Source organism: Sinohyriopsis cumingii, chromosome 5, assembly GCF_028554795.1.
Source record: "Sinohyriopsis cumingii isolate HCF-2022 chromosome 5, ASM2855479v2, whole genome shotgun sequence".
Lineage (NCBI taxonomy): Eukaryota > Metazoa > Mollusca > Bivalvia > Unionida > Unionidae > Sinohyriopsis > Sinohyriopsis cumingii.
This window is the reverse complement of record NC_142965.1, coordinates 31,033,407-31,051,069: the sequence shown is the minus strand read 5'-3', so window position 1 is coordinate 31,051,069 and position 17,663 is coordinate 31,033,407. Positions and strand designations below refer to the sequence as shown.

Genomic DNA, 17,663 nt, shown 5'->3' with positions numbered 1-17,663 from the left:
ATTTTTCCCATGAATTCACTGTTATGATTCATGGTTTTGATCATATTTTGCATCTGAAGAGAGAGAGAGAGGATGAATATGTAGAATGTTGTAGGGTGAAGTGGAATAATTGCATGTTGGGACATTGAGTAAGCACGCTGATCATGTATGTTAGGTGAGCCATTTGAATGAAGCAATTTTTTCAATAAAATGCTTTCATCATTTAGTTTTTCATATTTTTCATATTATATTGTACAATCTACAGTAAGATCATGCCCCCTGTCTTATCATTTTGTACAATCTACTGCAAGTTCAGGCCCATTCTCATATCATTTTGTACAATTTATTGTGAGTTCAGGCCCACTCTCATATCATTTTGTACAATTTATTGTGAGTTCAGGCCCACTCTCATATCATTCTGTACAATTTATTGTGAGTTCAGGCCCACTCTTATCATTTGTACAGTCTATTGCAAGTTCAGGCCCATTCTCATATCATTTTGTACAATTTATTGTGAGTTCAGGCCCACTCTCATATCATTTTGTACAATTTATTGTGAGTTCATGCCCACTCATATCATTTTGTACAATCTATTTCAAGTTCAGGCCCGGCCCACTCTCTTCATTTTGTACAATTTATTATGAGTTCAGGCCCACTCTTATATCATTTTGTACAATTTATTGTGAGTTCAGGCCCACTCATATCATTTTGTATGACCCACTTAGATCATGGCCACTCTCATACAACTTTGTACAATCTACGGTGCCCACTTCCACATGCCAACTTTCGCATACCATTTCTGTAAAATCTACTGTGAGATCATACCCACTGTCATGTAACTTTGTACAATCTACAGTGCCCACTTCCACAGACCCACTTCCGCATATCATTTTTGTAAAATTTACTCTGAGATCATACCAACTCTCATATAAGTTTAAAAAATGTATTGTGTGATCAGACCCAAAAAAATATAAGAGTGTTTCCAGTTGGCCAACCGTCCCCATTTTTCATTGCTGACCCCAGCACTTTTGTCCCCTGGGGTGAAAATTTTTTCTGAAACTGATTTTTGTACCTGTCTAAGCTAGTTTAGCCCAGTACTTGAAGTGCTTTATACATTATATATACTAATCATAATAATATATACAATGTTAAAAAAAAAATCCCAAAATTTATTTGAGCATCTAATTTAGATGGGTTATATAACGTTTAAAACAAATACCAACCTACCTAATTTTGAAAATAGTACAATAAGAAACATTTTTTTTGCCTCATGCTTACTCCCTCATATAACACTACAATTTATTGTGAGATCATGCATCTTCCCTCCCTTGTATCATTTTGTACACTCTGTTTGCAAGCTCATTCCTACTCCCTTATATGACTATGTACCATCTACTGTGAGATCATTCCTACTCCCTTATATGACTATGTACCATCTACTGTGAGATCATTACTACTCCCTTATATGACTATGTACCATCTACTGTGAGATCATTCCTACTCCCTTATATGACTATGTACCATCTGTGAGATCATACATACGTCCTCATATCATTTTGTATAATCCATTGTGAAATTATGCCCATTCCATCATACATCATATATCTTTGTATAATCTATTGTGAGATCATGCTAACTCCCTCATACAACTTCTTTGACCTCTGGCTGCGGCGGTTCGAGTCTAAGATTCAGCCAATGTGGGCATGTGAGAAAGCTTGCCAGTAGCTTCTCGTGGGTCGGTGGTTCTTTCCGGGGTTTTCCGGGTTCTTCCTCCACCATTAATACTGGCCGCCATGTATAGCCTATCGTGCTGAAAAATGGCGTTAAACCCCACAACAACAACAACAACAACAACTTCTTTGTACAATCTATTGTGAGATCATACCCACACCCTCATATCATTTTGTATAATCCATTGTGAAATTATGCTCACTCCATCATACCACTTTGTAGAATCCCTCATATGACTTTGTACAATCTATTGTGAGATGATGCCCACACGCTCATATCATTTTGTATAATCCATTGTGAGATCATGCTAAATGCCTCATACAACTCTGTACAATCTATTATGAGATCATGCTTACTCCCTCATACCATTTCTGTACAATCTATTGTGAGATCAAGCCCACTCTCAAATCATTTTTGTACAATCTACAGTGAGATTATGACATTTCCTCATATCATTTTGTACAATCTACAGTGAGATCATGCCCACGTACACTTATGTTTCTGGCATTGCTATTTCTGTGCTTTCATCTTTTGGACTCTCATTGAAATGCATCATGAATTATCTCATCTAAAGTCAGTCTGACAATAGTAGGATGTTAATTCAGAATCTCTGCAAGTTTGCACAAAAAAGAAGCTTCACATCAATATCTGTCGTGTAAAGACATCAACGCTTTAGCTATCATTGCTTTACAAATGGAAACTAATTTGCGATACATAAGATCGGAGCAAATCAAATATTTGATTGGCTAGCACTAACAGCAAACTTAACTGTACACAGTGCAGCATTAGGTTCAATAGGTATTCATGTACCGTTAGTACGAGACAAGGCATAACAAGATTTCTTGAAGTGTTTTTGGTATGTTTTTGGATGGAAAATTTTGGTGTATCTTTGTTTTTACTAGGTATAATTTATACCAATAATCCCCTTATCTGGAGCACTACAGAAGAATGGAAAATTACTTACCTGTACTTTGCTGCAAAAGCCACTACATCAGCACAGACACAGCTAAAATGAAAATAAATAACTTTTAAAGCACAGTAATTTTCATTACACTATTATTTCTGCTTCTATCACTCACACACACACATCTTAATCCTTTAATTTTTGGTCATCTTTATTTTCTTCAATGCAAATTCCTGCTTCTGCCTACTTTTATCTTGACCCTACACCCTGCTGAACTTTACTGTTCTAAATAAACAAAAGCCTGTAATTACAGTACTAACTGAACAATTAAAAGTCACTAAATCAAAATGCACAACATAGCTTCATGGGCACAAATTCTAATAAATTATTGGATATTCAAAAACATTTCATAACTCTATTATTTTTGCCTAAAGACTATCTACCTTCATCCCATTATCTGGTCATCACTAGATCTTTTTTTATCTCATCACTAGATCTTTTTTTTTTCTTGGATGTGTGTGGCATTTTGAACCAGAGTCATTAAATGCCACATCATTCTTGTATATTGTACAAAATTCTAATTCCTGCCATTATTAAATTTGTGAACACCCTTAATAAATAAATTAGATGCACATGGCTATCTTTAGGTGTATATGGCTATTCATTAGATGCATATGGCTATTCTGTAGATGTATATGGCTATTCTTTAGGTGTATATGGCTATTCATTAGCTGTATATGGCTATTCATTAGAGGCATGTCTATTCATTAGATGCATATGTCTATTCATTAGATGCATATGGCTATTCTTTAGATGTGTATTGCTGTTCTTTAGCTGTATATGCTACTCATTAGCTGTAAATGCTGTTCTTTATGACCCATGAACCAAAACTTTGCCAGACTTTACAAACAAGCTTGAAATATTGAATGACCGCTGACCATAATGAAAAGTTATGTAACCTGTGTATTGTCTTAAAGATGAACTTTCATATCAGAGATAGTTGTAATTTAAAGGCAAATAGATGAAGATGTCTAGCTATACCTAAGACACTCTGATGCGATAGGTTGACTACTTTTTCCACCATCCAGCAAATGAATTGCTTTGACTCTCAAACCTAATGATAAAAACTGCCTCCCTTTTGAATTTGACATAATGAAACCATTGAGTTACACTGTCAGCATGACTGGAGTTATGAGTATAAATGAGATAAGAAATGTTTGAACATCAATTTACATGATATTCCTTTATCTAAACAATGCCTTCCTTATGAAACAAACATTCAGTTTGCAAAGACTGAGCAGTCACTGTAGAAACACTTCACTGACTGCTTAAGGCAAGGAGAAACCATTGTGTGGTTAGGAAACACCTGGCCACCTCTAATCATATAAGGCAGGTGACCATGGCATACAGGACAGTTATAAAGAAAATTTGCCCTGGGAACTGGGCGATTAGAATGGCCATTGTGAACAGGTGATCACTGAGTAAATGTGACCATTTGCACAGTTCTGACTAGATATATTTCCATTCAGTTGAAATTAGAATATTTTCATAACTGTTTCAACTTCATTGTGAAATTGGAATATAATAATTACCTTGACCCAAAGAGCCCTGATGATCATTCCAATATAGCCAGTGACTGACATGGCTTGATCATGGATCCCTCCAAAAGGAGGATAAATATCCAAAGAGAGTGAGTCTCACACCCACATTAGGACATAACAGCATCCTTTGAGGGTTGGTGGCCCAGTAATGGCAATGGTCAGATCACACATCTCTGGCAAAGGACAGCAATAATGCCTTCTGGGGATAGCTCTACCATCAGATCATCATCACATGGCTGATCATCCAGCAACACTCACCAGTCAATGCAGTTTCATTGTTGGTCAAGGAAGAGGGATTATGTCAATACCACCCCTTACACCACCACCCCAAATTGCTATGCTAACAATGTATCCTGATAAGGATATGGAGTTGGCATGTACTGACATGACTAGGGAAGGGGTTCATGATGTCTTTTCTGTTTTGATAGATGTGAACATGTTTGCTGCGAAAATGGCCAATATGATAACCCCACTTCCAACCGGTCCCCTGTCTCCAACTAAAACAGTAATAAAGGTTTACTGCCTTCTCCCCCATAACATGTGTCCAAAACCTACAGGTTCAAAGGACACAACATTTCTCTGCAGCTTGGGGAGATTTCTGCGGCAGCATCAAACCCAGATCTTTTACTCCCATTATTAGATGATGATATGAGAACTTCTGCAGATATTTTCTAGGTACCAGTAGTTTGCGAGGCAACATAAGTTGTGGTCTGTTCTGCCCTCTACACTACAACTGCTGGTTTTGGCATCAAGCTATTGGGTTCAATCTATGCCTCTCAGCAGCTTCCATCAGTCTTCTGAAAGAACTTTGTCTTCATTTGTGTGCCAGTGCCTACTGGAGGCTGTAGGGAAGATATTGATGCATGCCTTGTCATGCCCATCTTGCTGTTGCTGGACTTGCTTCACTTTCACAAGGATGATGCTCTGGATACTTTGAAGATCTTGATGAACCACATTAAGAACCTTCTAAGGCCTGCTCTTCCAAAGATAGAGACACTCAACAGAGGTCACATTCCATCAGTGGTGACACCACTCCAGTGGTCTAGTGGTTAGAGCGTCCACCTCGGATGCAGGAGGTCATGGGTTTGATCCCCGGTCGAGTCATACCAAAGACTTACAAAAATGGTACTAACAGCTGCCTCGCTTGGAGCTCAGCATTAAGAATTTAGTGTTAGGTCTGGTTGGCCTGGTATCAGGATAATGTGACTGGGTGGGACATCATGCTACATGTCTGCAGCATGATGCCCCAGTGCTAGACATCACTATAAACTGCCACACTGCAGACATCGTAGCGATATGACTGAAAATTGTTAAAGCTACATAAAAAATCCAAATCACACATCAGACACACATAGACCAGACAACTGCAATACCAGCTATTTTCAAGTTTCATCCAAGTTTCAGTTTCATGGGGTATTTATAATAGTAAAATTGAAATCTGGGATCAAATGTTGTTTTGGTATTCAGAGTTGAGGGGTTTTGTTTTAATGGTGAAAAAATTTTGATATTAAAGAAGGAAAAATTTGGGACCAAAAAAAATTCTGTCTTGTGGGGATTCTGGTATAATGAGGTTTTGGTTTTGAGGGGTTTCACTGTAATAATAATAACTATGAAAAGACCAGTTTTGCTTTTTCCCATGGATGAACACTGCTGACAGGTTTGACTATATTCCACTTTCATACAAAATGGATCATCATAAAATGATTCCAAAATAACCTTTTGAAGGAAAAGGGAAATAAAACTTCTGATGCAAACAAGGGTAGTCAATACTTACCCTATCAGGGGCCCCGAGTGGCCGAGTGGTCTAAAGCGCTCTTCGTTACGGATCACTGCCATCTCACCTCTGTCTGTGGCGGTTCGAGTCTAAGATTCAGCCAATGTGGGCATGTGAGAAAGCTTGCAAGTAGCTTCTCATGGGTCGGTGGTTCTTTCCGGGTTCTTCCTCCATCATTAATACTGGCCACCATGTATAGCCTATCGTGCTGAAAAATGGCGTTAAACCCCACAACAACAACAACAACTTACCCTATCACCAGATCAGGGGAAAGGGATAATTTTAACTGTGCACTGCTTGCTAAGCACAGTACAAGTAAGTACAAATCTATCAAGAGTGCTACAATTTACAAGGACTGAGGGTATTTTCACTCAATCAATATGGAAAATGATATTAAAATTTCCAAATACATCCAGAACACTAAATGAAAGCAATTTTCTGCAAACAAAAAGCACACATTCTACCATATACTTATCCAAGGAAAAGAGGAAAATCAATTTAAATGGGCTTTTGACAGGGGAGTCAGACATGGTCTTTCTGTTTCAAAGTGTTCAAGAACTTTCCATACTAAGATGCAGCTGTAATTATGAGCTTTGGGACTTGCATGAAAGGTAATAGATTACTGCTGTTAATTTATTTAATTTAAAGCATTTTTACATATTTCTTATTTAAAGTACATTAGGTTTCAACACTGTGTTAGAATAATAGTGAAAAATATGTTACTGTTGGGCAAACAGATTTTGATTCAGCGCAAGACAATTTTTCCGGACACATCTAATACATAGGCTTGTTGGAAAATCCCTCAATAAGGGTCCCTCACTTTAATGGCCCTGATGAATGGCATTATAAAGGATATCACAGCAGTTTTGGAGTAGAGAGATCACAAATTACATGAATGCCTGACACCAAACTCCTGGAAATTGCATAACATCTTCTGGATTGACCAGTAAAGGTACAAATCCTACAAAGTACCCCCCTAAACATGGATGTGGAAATAGATTGCTCAGCACATTTTTCACTTTTTTATTTTTCTGGGCTCAAAATTTTTCAAAAACAGAAGCACCTAAAATAAACCAAAATCTGAAAATGTTTAAACTGCGAGTTGCCAATTCTGAAATGTTGCTTAAATTGGAATTATGGTATTATACCTTTGCATATGAATAAAACTGGACTTAGTTCATTCTACATCAACATACATTACTTACCTTTTAATTGACACCTTACAGACAGTATTATGATGATATGACATTTATGTAACCACGCCCACCATACCCCATGTAAATACCTAAAATCGCCAAAAGACGAGAATCAGTCTGAAGGATCCAACACCAGCTTGAGTAATCCAGGGTGTTTGAGATAATCTAGCCTGAACCAACAGGAATCTCATGTACAAAAAACCTGTTAATTTTCTCAACATAAAAATAAAAGTTTCTCCATACACTTACTTTACAAAGTCCGCATAAGGATCCTTTGTGCCATTCAGCTGAAAAGAAAACAATCCTTTATTGCAAAATTGCACACCTTCCACTACAAAAATTCATAAATTCTATATTCCACAGAATTGTAAAACTGAGGTGTGATACAAGTTATAGTACAAGTCACATGGATCATGTATGCGCATTTACTCAGTTTAGATTAAATATAAATTGTTCTTTTAAAATTTAACACTAATTTTCGTTAACCCAAGTCTATTCAATCCTGATTATTGAATACTCTGTTTCTTAACTGCCATCAAGAAACTTCCAGATGAAAATTATCTATTGCTATGAACTTTTATATTGGTCGCCATGTACTAAACTTGGGTCAAATTCAGAGCACATCGAGTGGAATCATCACAATTGAGGGTAGTATGAAATTTGTTTATCAATATGCATAGCTTTCATTGTGACATCACAGCATGTGACATTCAGTCCGGATTGTACAAGATATCACCTTTGGGTTCATTTCATCCAAAAATGTCTACATACTTTAACATTGATTTTGCTATATGTGCCTCTTGGGGGATTAAAATAATGACCTTCCAAAGAAATATGGATGAATACAAATCCAAATGAAGTGAATACTTGCCACTTAAAGGTATGTAGAATCAAATTCTAAAAAGTGACACCCATTACTGAAATAGTTGGTGTTGAATGCCTACATGACCTGTGTGACTTGTACTATATATGCAAGCATTGCATTGACATGTGTACTATATACAAGGTCATCATCAAATCTGTTTGAACAGTTGGCTTCCTTCATAATTTAAACAGAAACATTTTGCAAAATGTCAAATGGGTCTAGTCATGTTTGGAGAAGAAAAAAAAACAACAAAAAAACATTTTTTAAAAACTCCAAGAGATATTATACCAATCAAGATCTCATTCATATAAGCAATACATTGAGAATCTTGATCCATGAACATAAGATATTTTAGTTCCTTCAGTAAATACAATGAAATAAAAGTAACAAAATTCCCACATCATGTTTAAAAGATTAATGCAACAGATTACCACATGTGTAACATACTAAAGTTGTATGAAGAAAAAACTGCTCTTTGTATATCAATGTCAATTTAGAATTTGGGAGAACATGAAAGAGACAACTATTCCTGCTTTTATGATAAAAAAAGGCAGATACAGTATAGCTTACTGGCATGTGAGCAATGAAATAAACTGTGAGAATAGGTACAACAATTTTCAACTGGAGCATGTTTATAAAAAAGTTTTTTTTGTGTGTAATATCCTATGGCAAAATGTTGACAAAAGATTAAGAAAGACCCACAAAGTTTACATTTCAAGTCTGGATCCATGCAACATTAGCCCTTAATATATCTTCAAATTTGCATTGTTGATGCAAAAATTAGACTTTTCTCTCTTTTTTTATTTACTGACACCTTGTCTTTATATGCATAAATATGCTTGTTTTTGTCATTTCAAATATAGCTTTCTTACCATAGTTTCAATATCCTTAAGCTCAAAGAAAATCATCAACTTCACCCTTATCAAGGCATCATCACCTGTCCTCACTTCGTCAACCTGCATTATAAAATACATAGGATGTACATGTAGTTAAATCTACTACAGCACCCACCTGCATAAAAACAACATCTGTCTCTGAAGGCCAAGTACAACTGGTCCCACTTGTACATAATCAACTGTACAAAAGCACCATCTGTCTCTAAAGACCAGCTACAATTAGTCCCACTTATTTGTAAAACAACAGATACAAACACCAACTATTTCTGAAGGAAAAGTACATTTTGTGACACTTGTACATATATCAACTGCACCTAACACCACCAGCCTCTGAAGGCCAAGCACAACTGGTGCCACCTGTACATAAATCAACTGCACGGAATCACCACCTATCTCCCAAGGGCAAGGTCACACCTGTATATGAAATAATATATAAAAACACCACCTATCTCCCAAGAGCATTGTCCCAACTGTATATGAAACAATATGTAAAAACACCACCTATCTCTAGAGGCCAAGTACAAGTAAGTCCTACCTGCATATAAATTAACTGCATAAACATACAACATGACTCTAAAGACCAAATAAAATAGAACACCTGTAAATAAATCACCTGCATAAAAAAACATGTCTTTTAAGGTCAAATACAATAGGTCCCACCTGTATATATATGTCACCTACATACAAAACCATATGTCTATAATGGCTAAATACAATAGATCCCACCTGTAAATACATCACCTGCATAAAAAAAACCATGTCTATAATGGTCAAATACAATAGATCACACTTGTAAATATATCACCTGCATGACAAAAACCACATATTTCTAAAGGCTAACTAAAATATATCTCATTTGTACCTAAATCATCTGAATAAAGCACCAGATATATCTCAAGGCCAATTATAATTGATCTCACTTGTACATAAATAAATGCATATGTTTAACTACATACAGCCCACCTGTTGCTTATGACCATTTCCAAACAATCTAGAGTGGCTGCTTAGACATCTATATAAGTTTGACTTAAATTTGAAGACAGTAATGCACCATGACCAGCCATATACATTTAAGTCTTTTCAAAATTAAATCCATCTCTTACAGTAAATATTACTGCCTTGTACACAATATTAAGGTTTAAGTACACATACCTAATACATAATAAGAATACAGACAACATAAAAGATCTGATGTCAACAGAGTACAATCTAATGGACATACATATTAACACATGCACATTGTGCAGGACTCATTGATTTTACCCTACAATGGATGGACACAGATTAATACATGCACATTGTGCAAGGATCACTGATTTTACCCAACAGTGTATGGACATACAGATTAATACATGCACACTGTGCAAGGATCATTGATTTTACCCAACAGTGTATGGACACACAGATTAATACATGCACACTGTGCAAGGATCATTGATTTTTATCTTATGTTGGATGGACACAGGATCCAAGAAAACAGGAAACAGCACATACTAATTTTATTAATTTCACATGTAATGTTCAACGATAAACAGCAAAATAAAAGGACTAACTGCCATTCAAAGGTATGTGCAATCAATTCTCAAAACTGACAACTATAGCTGAAATACAGTAAAATATCCATTATCCAGAAACAGACTAATCTGGATTATTCACTCAGACAGATCACTGCCATGTCCACTTAATTTCTACTTACTACAGTGTAACTGTATCTAAATGAAACTAACTAGCTAATAATGATGACAATACAGAACAGGGGAAAAAATCAGAAATAAACATAACCAAGTATCACCTCATACCATTGTAATTACAATAATAGTATCAATAAATAAACAAAATATCTTGCTAAAGTAACAATAAATGCAATCTGAAGACAGAGGGCATGATCAAGTTAGAGGAAAACTTACTTTCACAGTTCATTGTGGCAATGACTGAGTGTTTCTTTGAAAATATGTAATTTGTTTTTGTTGACAATATCTACAAATATGAATTCCCTATCATCACAGGTTTGAATGGAATCCATATTGGCTAAGCTTATCCTGAATGAAGCCATATTATACTTGTTTTCACAAAATAACATATCCATTTTACATGTACATTTTTGTCATGAAATTTAATATTTAATTAAAAAATGGTACTAATGTTTTTAATGTGTCAACTTCTTCTGCTCTTAAATATGTCAACTGTCAACAAAACATTAATATTCACCTATTAATTACTTATACATATACAGTCAAACATCTTAATGTTAATATTTACCTATTAATTACTGATACATATACAATCAAACATCTGAATGTCAGACCCATTTAATACAGAAAATTCCATTCACAGTTCTATTGATCAGCTTGACAAACAAATTTCTGGATAATCGTTGTTTTACTGTAGTTGGTAATGCATGCCTATATGAAATGTACAACTTATATTGAAGAATTCCTATTGTCTACATGACCGATTGAAAATAGTTCTTTATATTGTCGTGTTTTGTTTTTTCCTCGATTAACACAAAATTTGAGAGCAAGTAAGGTAGGGTTATTTATATTCAAGATCACTTCTTCAACAGAATAAAACATAATTTGGAATGATAATATTTTTTTTATTAAACACAAGTATAAAGATAGATTTACCCCAAGCTTAAACACATCACTAATGACATATAACAATAACAGAGGTAGCCTTCAATAGAAAATACCATGCCAATACAACCATCAATTAGGAGTAGCAATAATAAGATTTTCAAGAGCTGCCATGGCAACAATATTGGATGCTAAATGGCAAAAAAAGTTTTTAATTTTTTTAGGAGCAAACAGACACCATACAAAGTATTTTTTTTGAAAACCATACTTCGATATAACCTTCCATCATGGAGAAGTTATTATTTGAAGCTGGCAGTCATGGTGGCCATATTTGATGCCAGACTGCCAACATTTTTATTTATGACAAGCATTAGAATATAAATGCCTCTGATATGACCTTCCATTTTAGAGGTATAGTGATAGGAGGATTTTCAAGATGGCCACTACTGTGGCCATATTAATATCCAAATGGCTCATTTTCATTCAGGACGTTCTAGACCCTGGTGTAAATTTGTGTGTAACATTTCATGGCAATCCTTTAAGCAGTATAGGTAATTAGTGATAACAAACTTGTGCTAATGGATGGATGAAAGATTGACAGATGGACATCCCATAAATTATTCTTGTCTATGACCAGTAGAGCTAAAAACAATGAGTGATGAAATGCTTATGAAAAAAAAATGCAAATGTTTTTTGTTTTTTTTTAAACAGGCACATTCAACACTTAATCAATGTCATTCCAAGGAAAGCCATGTGTCTTTCTCAAGGACACTCAGTGAAAGCATGTGCCTGTCCCAAGGATACTCAAAGGGGTGCTATGTGTCTTTCCCAAAGACACTCAATGGGACCCATGTGCTTTTCCCAAAAATACTCAATGGCAGCCATGTGCATTTCCCAAGGAAACTCAATGAGAACTATGTGTCTTTCCCAAAGACACTCAATGGGAGCCATGTGCCTTTCCCAAAGACGCTCAATGGGAGCCATGTACCTTTCCCAAGGACACTCAATGAGAACTATGTGCCTTTCTCAAGGACACTCAATGAGAACTATGTGCCTTTCCCAAGGACACTCAATGGGAGCATGTGCCTGTCCCAAGGATACTCAAAGGGGAGCTATGTGTCTTTCCCAAGGACACTGAATGGGACCCACGTGCCTTCTTTCCCAAGGACACTCAATGGGAGCTACTATATTTACCTTATATATTGGGACACCATATTTGTTGAAACACCATAAATTAATTTTTAAAGTAATTTTTCTGTGCACTGTATGTTCTGTGACATATCATTTTTTCAAGTCATGTTGTGGGACACCTTATAAATCATTCAAAAATTACATGTCAGAAAATGCACTCCAATTGAAATTTTATTTTAAAAAATGTAAAACTGTACTGGAGATAAAACTCTTTAATCACCTGTACATCATCTAAACTCACCCTTCTCATGCACACGTATGATCCATTCTTTTGGTGCATGAATATTTGTTCATGCTGTGAAAAATTATCGTTGGAGGCAACACATCTCCAAAAGTGGAAATTGCAATGACTAAAGTCAGATTTTTAAAATCTGCACCAGTCATGCTAATTCTCACACTTTTAACCCCCCCCCCATCTTATCGCCAGTCCACCCAACTAAGTAAACTAGAATTCCATCCATGTTAATGATCATATTGTGTTAACGATCATATTGTTGGCAAAATCATCTTCTTCTCTTCTGACTTTCATAAATTCATCAAATGGTTTTATTTTCTCCAAATCTTCTGGGTGACACTGGGTCATCGATGTCCATGCATGTTCCATTGTTTTCCTTTAATTTTCAAAATTCCTGTGAATACCAGTGAAAAGGAACTTCCATATCTCGACTTAATTTGTATATTCAAAACAAACAATTATTTCCTTCTCAACTGCAATTTTGCTGGATCCAATTTTCAGTTGGATAACATATTCAAACCTCTGAGTGCAACAAAACACAATTTGTTTCTCGATGTTCACATCCGTGAATAGTCAATGTGTCATGTTATCGGACATAAGCAAAACACACTACAGTATGGATACCTACGTTACCAATAAGAGTTCATGGAGATAATTTATTCTTAAATGCTCATGATGAAAAAAAAAAGAGGAATAAATAATAACAATACAAAGTGGTTTATTGCAACGTGTGTGTGTGTGGGGGGACATATGAAACACAATTTTGTTTTGTTTCTTAAGTCTTGGGACAAGAAAAAAAACTTATTTTATGGTGTCCCAACATATACAGTATATGCAAAAGACCCAGGCCAGCCTGGACATGTATTAAACCTACAGACACTGGATAAGGAATGCAAGTAGAAAGCAAATGCAATCCTTACAAAATGTGTAATCAGTAAAATTACCTGTATCTGGGTCTGTATATATGAATGGGATTCATTTATTCATTGATTATTTATGATAAGCAAGGACTTTATATTTATTTGCATGAGCATAGCGCATAACATTATAGTGCTTGTTATGTTTTCTTTGGTTCAAAGTATGTAATAAATAGGTTTTTGAATTTCTACACAAAAATTTACTCAATCCCATGTGGACTCATTGTTCTTGTGGACCTACCCCAAACATACTCATGTGGACTCATTGTTCTTGTGGACCTACCAAAAAAAATACTCATGTGGACTCATTGTTCTGGTGGACCTACCCAAAAAGCTCATGTGGACTCATTGTTCTGGTGGACCTACCCAAAATAATACTCGCGTGGGCTCATTGTTCTGGTGGACCTACCCAAAAAGCTCATGTGGACTCATTGTTCTGGTGGACCTACCCCAAAACTCATGTGGACTCATTGTTCTGGTGGACCTACCCAAAATAATACTTGTGTGGGCTCATTGTTCTGGTGGACCTACCCAAAATAATACTCATGTGGACTCACTGTTCTGGTAGGCCTACCCCAAAACATACTCATGTGGACTCATTGTTCTGGTGGACCTAAACAAAAAGCTCATGTGGATTCATTGTTCCGGTGGACCTACCCAAACAACTCATGTGGACTCATTGTCCTGGTGGACCTACCCCAAAATAATACTCATGTGGACTCACTGTTCTGGTAGACCTACCCCAAAAAATACTCATCAGCTAGGCCTAAAGAATTCATCCAAACATTTATTTTAAAGTAAAAATTCTACAACTTCTATTTCTCTTATACAACAGATTACTGTGGCTCTTGACCCACAATGACATATCTTACATTATAGTAGAACTGGTCAGGTATGATTTTCAGTCTCTCAAACTTATTTTTGTTGGGAACCATCCTCGTCTTATTGGTGGGGTCTGTACCATGCCAGCAAAACTCATGCAACCTGGCAAATAAAAAGAGCTGCTTGAGTCAAGGATTCGAGTTCACATGTGATATCTTCACAGCATAATAAATGAACCCCAAGGAAAATAAAATGCTCTGAATTACAACGGTTAAGAAAAGTATGATTGTTTCTATTATGAACTTTATCAATTCATCATGAAATTGAAATCAAAATTATTTAGGACAAGTTATGTCCTAAATGCTGACCAAGTAAATTAACGACTCACATTCATTTTTATGAAAAAGAATAAAATGTAATTTAATGAATATGAGTATATGAACATAAAGTTTGGTAGAAAAAAAATATAGTACATTACAAAACAAACACGTGAAACAAAATAAATAAAACAAGTTTACCTGAGTGAATAAAAAATATTTTAAAGTAATTGAAATCTAACCTGGAAGTAAAACAATACTTGTACAGCATAATTTACTAAATGTACAGAAGCAAATAAAGCATTTAAATTTATAACAAGATTGCTTGTGTGGCATTACTTTACAATAAATAACATTATTTGGGATGTAAATTTATTGTGCGGCCTTTAAAACTTTTATTAGAATTATAAAAGAATAAAAAGTTACATCCATAGGCAAGATCAAAAAAATGGTGATCCTGACAAAATAAAGCTCATTTCAAATCTGCAACAATCGAGAATTTTAAATTTTACATAACGAAAATAAATCTAATACTGAAGCAGAATGTTCCATTCTGCAATGAAAGTTTTTCAGACAATTCATGTCACTAAAGATGATGATTTCTCACCATTCATTTGACACTGGCATGAAGAGAGTAGGTCCATATTGCACATATCTTTTGACGTCCATTGTTTTTGCATCAGTCCGGTACACAACTAGCGCTTCATTTGCATCCAGAGATATCATCTCCTTCTTCTCAATTGACAAGTGAGCAATGGGATTTTTAAAAAGGACACATGGCCTGAAGGAAAGATAAACCAGTAAATAAAATTAAAAATCTAATCCCAATAAAGAGATTTCCCTGCACTTCTCTCATTTACTGATCTTCAATGATTCACAAATCCTGAACCATTACAATTTCAACCCTTCCCCTCCCCCTTATGCCAAATATGTATTTCAATTTTCAATGGCTTGGTCATTGAATGCAGTTTTACATGACTTGGTCACTGAATGCAGTTTTGACATGACTTGGTCATTGAATGCAGTTTTTACATGACTTGATGAATGAATGCAGTTTTACATGACTTTGTCTCTGAATGCAGTTTTACATGACTTTGTCGTTGAATGCAGTTTTACATGACTTTGTCTCTGAATGCAGTTTTACATGACTTTGTCGTTGAATGCAGTTTTAGATGACTTGGTCACTGAATGCAGTTTTACATAACTTTGTTTACATGACTTTATCGTTGAATGCCGTTTTACATGACTTTGTCTCTGAATGCAGCTTTACATGACTTTGACTGCAGATTATATGACTAGGTCAATGTGTTATTTATACTTGATTTAATTTATATCTGATTTAATTGTTTGTAAGTTTTAAAATCTTTCTATTTTTTAATTTTAGTATATGTCAAAATAATGTAGTTCTGTTTACTAGGAACTCATACTCTTCCAGAAAATAGTTTGACCTTGACTGTTCATTTCTGTAAACATAAGGCTGACCTGGTTCCTGACCTTAATTAAGATTTAGCAACAGTCACATCAACAAGTTTTTTTTATTTATTTTTACTGTGGGAGTAATAAGAGTGAGATCGAGGCTGTATTGGATACATGACCCTAGGCTTGTAAATAGTTTTTAGTGAAGTAAACAACTTTTTAAAATTTTATTCTTATAGTAAAATGATAGGTTTTTGTCAGGGCCATGCTGAGAGTATGTGATGTAAACATGATCATGTGATCCTCTATTTTATAATTCATGCATTTCTGAAACTGTGCTTTAGTTATTGTTAATATTAGTGGTGCTAAGATAGAATTTAGTCAATCTGAGCTTAAAAATGCTTGATGTCAAGTTGTTTCATTCTGCTAAAGCCAGTTTTTCGAGTTATATGTTAATTTTTCTTCCGATTATTTTGGATTCAAAAGAATTCTTTTTTTTCTGGAAATGTGTGTGCTCATACAGAATTCTTGAACAAAGACATTTCTTAAAAAATTTATTTGGATTTCCAAAACCAGAGGATTATTTATTGTGTTTTACAAGGAGCTGTAGACAATCACACTGTACCGGATACAGCATACGTCATTGCCTTCCATCTCGGAGCTTTCGTCGGGACTCGAACTTGAAATCCTTAAAACATTTCATTATTAGGACTTCTAAAATTTGTGGATTATTCTTGAATTGTTTTTGGATTTGATTCTTAAAATCTTAAGTTCTTATTTTTTTCAATTTTACAGTATTTTTCCAGGGAAATAAATTATTTAAATTTTTCAAAGCTTGTTGTTTTCACTATTTCTTGTGTTGCTGTTTATTTGAGCCTAAACACAACAAATGAGTGCAGTTTTACATGACTTGGTCATAGAATGCAGTTTTACACGACTTGGTCACTGAGTGCAGTTTTACATGACTTTGTCTTTGAATGCAGCTTTACATGACTTTGTCTTGATTCTCAATGCTTGACGAGAAAGAAGACATTCATCTTTCACGTGTCTAAAGGATAAATTATACCCCTTATGGCTTAGCCCTTCGCTTTTCTGTAACAAGTTGATTAAACTGTCAAAAGACTTTAAAAATTTGATATGTGATAAGTATAACAAACTATATATGTGTTTTGTTCTGAGTTGGAGGAAAGGACAAGTTTGATACATAGAGGCGATGACATACTTAAAAGCCTTATGAAATGAG

The 17,663-nt window shown here is 35.2% G+C and overlaps 1 protein-coding gene across 1 annotated transcript in view; it reads right to left on the bottom strand.

Moving 5' to 3' along the window:
- Window positions 1–17,663, bottom strand: part of LOC149798876 (uncharacterized) — a 74,377-nt gene that overhangs the window by 37,830 nt on the left and 18,884 nt on the right. The window contains exons 4-8 of the mRNA XM_089957791.1: window positions 15,612–15,785; window positions 14,738–14,849; window positions 8,923–9,006; window positions 7,435–7,472; window positions 2,675–2,716 (exon numbers count right to left, since the gene is read on the bottom strand). Coding sequence (XP_089813917.1) covers window positions 2,675–2,716; window positions 7,435–7,472; window positions 8,923–9,006; window positions 14,738–14,849; window positions 15,612–15,785 — 450 coding nt within the window. The remainder of the gene's footprint in view (window positions 1–2,674; window positions 2,717–7,434; window positions 7,473–8,922; window positions 9,007–14,737; window positions 14,850–15,611; window positions 15,786–17,663) is intronic.